The sequence below is a fragment of the Falco punctatus genome (assembly GCF_963210335.1).
Source record: "Falco punctatus genome assembly, chromosome: 3".
Classification (NCBI taxonomy): domain Eukaryota; kingdom Metazoa; phylum Chordata; class Aves; order Falconiformes; family Falconidae; genus Falco; species Falco punctatus.
Window position 1 is genome coordinate 30,555,005 of NC_137582.1, and position 6,895 is coordinate 30,561,899.

At 42.0% G+C, this 6,895-nt stretch overlaps 1 protein-coding gene across 1 annotated transcript; it reads left to right on the top strand.

The window, feature by feature from the left end:
• The first annotated feature begins 1,999 nt into the window (after positions 1 to 1,999).
• UQCRB (ubiquinol-cytochrome c reductase binding protein) lies at positions 2,000 to 6,762 on the top strand. The gene is made up of 4 exons (XM_080378948.1): positions 2,000 to 2,087; positions 3,348 to 3,419; positions 5,176 to 5,342; positions 6,521 to 6,762. Exons 1-4 carry the CDS (start codon positions 2,069 to 2,071, stop codon positions 6,596 to 6,598), a joined length of 336 nt encoding a protein of 111 aa, XP_080235074.1. The 5' UTR covers positions 2,000 to 2,068; the 3' UTR covers positions 6,599 to 6,762.
• Positions 6,763 to 6,895: the final 133 nt, after the last annotated feature.

Below are 6,895 nucleotides of genomic sequence, written 5' to 3' on the forward strand. Positions count from 1 at the left end.
AATAGGTGGGAAGTAAAGTAAGGTTAAAGAGGCATTTAAAGAATGAGAATACTAGTGATCTCTGGATTATGACTTGGGTCTTTTATCCAAAGTAAAAATTTGGAATTTGAATTACAACACCCATGAAAAGGAGTGTTGTCAGAACAAGCAGGGTGCAAAATAATATACTGGGGCATCTTCACCTGAAACACAGTAAAAAGCCACATTCATTGCCTGAAATATATATCTGAGATGCTCTCTTTTATCTATTGTTCTTGTGTTTCCCACTCTGTTGGCCTGGGAAGATGACTTGAAATCCTCTATTAAGGAGGCTGTTCTTGGTGGAGAAGCATAACAAATTTCATCTAAAGTGGTGGCTAGAATGTGATAGCTAAACACTTTCCCCCATTCCCTCCTTTTAAATAAAAATTATCTAAGTCTAATTCAATATGCTTATTTAGATTTTGACTGTATTAAATGCTAATAACAAACTATGATCTTCAATCTAGTAAAAATACTTAAAGTAAAAATTAACGTTAATAGAAAGTATGTGAGTTCATAATGCCAAAGTAAATAGTTTGGTTTTGCAGGTTTACTCCGCTGTCCTTATCACAATCTATATTATAATGTGAAAAACCATTATAATATAAATTTTATTATAGAATGGATGTATTTTGAATGTCTCAAACTTTGAGCTTTTAATTCCTTTAGTATTTTTAAATGTAAAAATGATCATTGCCAGAGCTGAACCAGTTTCTTTGAAATGTTAAATCTGTGATCTTATGCCAAAATAGCTTCCCAGAAATACCATGAAGAAAGGAAGCAAAAGACTTTATGGAGAGTGCTAAAAAGAAAGGGGAGAGAGGATAGAACTTTCTGAGGATCATGCCAAATACTTTTTGGCTTTAGGATGGAAAAAAAAATCTTTAATAGAAATGTTTAGCCTAGAATTAACAAACTCATTGTAGCCTTTGTTCTTGATCAGGGCTAGCAGCCTTCGATTGATAGTGTTGATTAATTGAGGCTTCCTGTGTACAATACAGCACAGACTCTTTGCAGTCTGCTGACATGCAGTTTGAGCTGTGCTGTTTGCTTGCATATCGCATCCAGCCACATACATGCTTTTCTGACTGAAATTGCTTACTGTAGCAGGATTTCTAGAATAATTCCACATATTTATTTCATTTCTTTGAAAACACGGTGGTTCATTTCTGAAGGAATTGCTGGGGAGGGGCAGTGAGCTGTGCATTAGAAGACAGAGGCGCTCACCTGGCAGCTGCAGATACCGGGGCAGAGAGGTTTCTGCTTCATTCTGTGATTGATGACTTGGTGTTTTGTTTACTGTGATTTACAACACATTTTTAGCTGGCATTCACCTTTACCCCTCTGTTTGCAGGTTTGGGGTCTGAAGGTTCTTCACAACACCCAGTTATACCAGTCCAGCTGCCTTGACTGACAGCTGGATTACCTTACACTGGAACCAGTGCTTGTTCACTGCAGCCGCAGCCGTGCAGCTGAGACTGGGCACCGGTGGCCGCAGCTCGGGCTAACAGCGGCCCAGGGAGTCGCAGCCAGTTTGCGGAGCAGCTGCGGCGCACGCACACTGTGAGGAAGCCTCCTTGTGCTCCTCGTTCTGAGTAAGCGATGATTAATTTTGTCTTAATTACCGGTCCTCCAGCACCGTAAGCATTATTTAAAACCATCGTAAGTCACAGGCCTCACCGCGCCCGCCTTGGCCTCTCCGTCCTCTTCCCGCCCGCGGGCAGGTGCCCCAGCGCAGCCCGGTGGTCACGACGGCTGCCGCGCCAGAAGGCGGCCTAGCGGGGGGTCGAAGCAGGGGCAGGCTGCCGCGGCGGACACCGGTGAGGCGGTCCCCGTCTTCAGGGATGTTCGCCACCCGCCTGGAGAAGGCACCGGGCGAGCGGAGGCGGAGAGCACGTTGGGCGCCTCCCTGGGCCGCCGTTCGGCTCCGCCCCTTGCCCCCGCCCGGCGGGGCGCATGCGCCAGCGCTGAGGCGGCATTGGCGGGCCCGCCCCGCCCCGGGGAGCGGCGGGTTACCCGCAAGGCAGCGCGCCGCGCCGAGGTCGACATGGCGGCGAGGGCGTCCGGTGAGGCGGCGGTGCGCGGTCGGGGGCGGCCGTGCGGGGCCGTGCCTGGCGCGCTTGCGGCGCTGGGCTCGCCCGCTCCCGCGCCGGGAGACGAGGCGGGCCGTGACGGGGGGTGGGGGAGCCGCAGGACGGTGCGCGCCGTGTGCCCTTGACAGGGACAGCTAGTCTGCTGCCGGTATGGCCCTGGCGGCGGGCTCCCGCGGCACGGGCCTCAGCGCAGGGAGCCCAGCTCCCGTACGGAGGTGTTCTGGGAGCAGCGGGGCAGGGGGTGCTGGGGAGCACGGGAGGAGCCCCTGGGCTGCTCCGGAGGGGCTCGGGGATCGCTGCCCTGTCCGGGTACAGACTCCAGGCTTAGCTGGTCTGTGGCTCCTTCTCAAGTTTTAAAGCACGAAGGAATAAGGCCTGGTGAGGTACTGGGCTAATGGCATACTGGTGTCACGTGTAACACTGGCTTTATGGGGTGACTTAGTAAGGCAACTGACTTAAAGCCATGAAAGATAGCTTGCCCTGGCTGCATTGCCCGTACTGTGCTGTTTCTGGATTTCTAGACCCCTTGTTGAGTTACTTCAGTGGTGTTTGGTACTGCGTTGTATTTGATTACATGTCAAAACACCTTTGCTATCCAAAATCAAAATTAAGGAAAGATGAACCTTCTACTCGTGGTATGTTGTTGGGGTTTTTTTGAAGTCTGAATTACCTTTTTTTTTTTTTTTTTTTTTTGAGATTTCAGTGTTGACTTTCCAATTGACTTTGGGAGCTCTTTGGAAAAGGAAGCTCTGGAATAGTATTTAAGTAACTGGAGAGGAGAGCAGAAGGTTAACAGCATAGTAATATGCTGGCCTTGAAATTGCATGAACCCATAGTGAGAGCACTGGAACTCAAATAAAGTATTTGAAAAGCATGATGGTTTTGCTTTACTTAGAACATGTTTTTAGATCAAGTAAGGGTTGTGGAGCCTAAGTGTTGGTCCTGTCTTTAACAATGAACTGTTAACATTGCTCAAAGTCGTAAAGCAGTCTAATATCCAAATTTAGCGAAACAGAGATCTCATTGTACATAGCAAGCACATGGTCTACCTTTTCAGTGTCTGTAAGGGATATTAAAAAGCAGAGAGGCCAAGTCACATGTACTCAGATTCAGACTTAATGTAGTGTTGCATTACTGCATGTGAAGGAGGTCAGCAAATATTTGTGTGCTGTCATAGTAGTGTGTAAATGTTGAATTTTATACTGCTTTGCAACTGATGATGGCCACCTTCAGTTGCAGGAGGTGGTCGGTTGTTAGACAGAATTCGCAAGTGGTATTATAATGCAGCTGGATTCAACAAACTTGGTAAGTATTCCATTGAGTTTTTAAAAGCCCTGCAAATGCAATAATCATCAAACTAGTTTATAACTGGTCTATGTATGTGCAGCTTAGCATAAGTCTTTTTGATCAAAATTATCTGCTACTTTTGTGGGGGAAAAGTTAACGATAGCTTCAGTCAGTAGGCTTGCTACCTAGTAGTGAATGAGTGACTTTTCTGTTACTACAGTGTTTGCTCTTGTTTTCAATGAAATAACTTTAAACAGCTAAGGTTAAGCTGGAGCAGTTGAAAAATCTTTCAGAAAGCAGTCCTGAAAGCTTGATGGTTTATCCTTTCCCACCATGTCACTTTCACTGGCCAGTATCTTCTAACCCAAAGGTTGCCCTTGAAGCTGGAGAGGTTCCCACTGATAGCAGTCAATCTGTCTGCAATACTTAAGCAAAGTATACAAAGTGCAGAAAGGGATTTAGTTAGTTTTGCCCTTGTAACTTCACTTGATGTCTCTCTGACCTGTGCAATGGTGAAGTAGGTGTAAAAATACCATTTCCTTAAGTAGAGGAGGTGGCCTTGATGGTATTGTGTTCAATTTGTTTGGAGTTGTTACCAAGTTTGTTTCAACTATGTAGATGTTCTTGAATGACAAGAGAAACTGAATATTCAGAGGCTGTAATTTGCTGCTGACCACAATGAGAGCAAATCATTTAAAGGAAGTTAACATACGTGCCCTGGGGAAGTTAGAAAAAAAATTGCAAGACAGCTGTAAAGGAATAAGCTTAGGTATTTTCTCCAGAGATGCAGTGTTTACTTAGCTCTTCTTATGTGTGCTGAAATTCTTAAAGACATTAATGCTTTTTGATGCTTTTCTGAGAATGCAACTGAAAACTGAGGAGAAACACTGAATTTAATCTAGTGATTAAACCAGCAGCTACGCTCCCTGTGCCTTTGAAATAAATTACAAAACTGAATTCAAGAATGTGTGGCTCTAAATTTCTTTTTTATTGGAAGACTCCTGCCAACTCGGTCACATGAGATAAAAACCTTCAACCATAAGTCAGTAGGCATACTCTGGTAATCTGTATCAATCTTGGAATGCTACAAAACTAACATTTTGTCCCGTGTTGCTAATACTGAAACTTAAAGCAGTGTTGGTTGAACTTCAGGAATCCTTTGTTCCACAGACAGTGTGAGGGTGTTCTTGGCTTGGAGAAGACCAGGTACTTCTCCTGGATTTAGCTTCTGATTTGGGGAGGCATGGGAGGGAACCAGCTTGTGCACAAACACCTAGCTTCACGTTTCTGTAGCTGAATATAGTCAGTGCAGATCTAGTCATTATGCACAGTGAAGTTTAGAGATAAGTTCTTCAGTACTGAAGTAATTACATGTGTGGTTGACTGATGGATTCAGAGCTCTTAAAGCTTTTACCTAGACAGTCACCTTAAATACAGATACAAAATTAGGTGAGCTTAAGTTCACCTCTCAAATCCAGAATAGTTACTGTTTTGTATATCTATACTCTTATGAAACGCATTGAGTTAAATGCCCATTTCCCTGTTCCTCCTTAAGAAAAGGAGTAAACCCAAATAAACAGAGTATGTGAAAGCTAGAGTTTAGTTTGTTCTTTGTGAGCAGTTAGTGGTTCTCTGTTTCTGGATTGGTTTGAGTTTTCTTCGTAATTTACCATTGGAATTGTTTTGCCCATGTTACATATAAAAAAACTATGTCAATCTTAAATCTTACTTAAGAACATTTATTCAGTGATATGGTAAAATCTTCTTGGCATAGGATTAATGCGAGATGATACACTGTATGAAGATGATGATGTAAAAGAAGCACTGAAGAGACTTCCAGAACATCTTTACAATGAAAGAATGTTTCGCATAAAGCGAGCACTTGACTTAAGCCTGAAACATCAGATCCTTCCAAAAGACCAGTGGGTGAAGTATGAAGAGGTATGTGTACAGAGTGTTTCCACGGTGGAGGTCTTAAATGGTACTGCTATGACTGGTCTTTGGGACTTTCAGTCTCTGAAGACATGTTACATGCTTACATTTCTTTGTAATGAGTAAATGAGCGTGTATCTTGTAGGCTACCTGTGGAAAATACAGCTGTTGATCACTGTTTAAAAATACCTGTTTTTCAGTGGAAACTACAAAATTTTTCTCAAGATAACAGAAGCTTTAAACTACAGCTTAGAGCCATAGCATGTTGTTCGTATTTGGACAAAATACTTCTAAGCTGTCAGCTAAAGAATACACTGTAACTAGTAACTATCTTAGAACTTCTTGTAAAAGGTCTCTTGCTGCTCTGATGAATTTCTGAATTGTATAGAAAATCTTAAGCTACAGCTTTTATTAATGAAGATGCCAAGGAAGAACAATTTAAAACAAAATCTTGCATTAAAACAAGTGTCGTCTTGGTAATTTGAAAAATAAACTACACCTTCCTTTTCAGATGTAACTGGGGTTTTTTTTGTAGTGGATTCATTCACAGACTTTGCATTATTATCCATCTTAGCTTTCTCCAAATTACCAGGTAGAGAGGAATCTTATCGCTAAACTTCTGATTGTAGGATAGTGTAAGGTTATTGTGTTTCTCTGTATAAGCAGAGGCTGTTTCTCATAGCCTTATTAGTTATATTTAAGTAACTGCTGCATTAAATAACTGGTTGCATAGCTTCTTAAGCAGCAGTTTGGTTTGTAAGTGTTAAACATGGTCAAGGTGTTCCATCAAATCCAAGTTTACGGTGTTGTTTAGAAGTTAAGTTCAAAATTAGTTTTTCCAGGGTATTTTAGTTGGACTTTGAACTAATTAAGTGGATCTTGTACGTTTGGGTATCTGCCAAAATAACATTGTTTCTAAAGGTATAGCTGGAAGCATCACTTTGCTTGTGAATGTTGGCAAGGCATTAAGAATTAGTGGTTGCTGCAATAAAGAACTTGTCATTGCAGACTTGGCGGGTACAAAATTGACATTTTTAGAATAAGTAATGTTTGATTTTTTAAATTTTTCTTGTTAGGTTGGGATTTAGTCAAATCTGAAGAGGAATGAGAGACAAGTAGTCTGTAGGAATGGCTTGAGGTGTTTCTGGACCTCCCTGTAAGTTTAAATATATTCTTTTCTTTTTCAGGATCAGCATTATCTTGAACCATACCTAAAAGAAGTAATCCGTGAAAGACTTGAAAGAGAAGCATGGAACAAGAAATAACTATTCAACTACTTCATGCAAATATCCACGTATTTCTGATGTTTTTCAACATTTGGTTATAGAAGTCTACAGGGAGGCAAATGTGAGGCTGAGGAATACAGTTTCAGCTTGTTCACTGAATCTGTTCATCCAACTAAAATAAACATGTCAAAGTATAAAATCTACTTGGAAGAGTTCTTTGTAAATGTTAACAAGCTAATGTTCAGATCTTTCCTATGAGCATATACATTACATGTTACTTTAGTGGTATGCAGTCTTCATTCCAGCTTTTTGATTCTTACACTTCTCATAGTACAG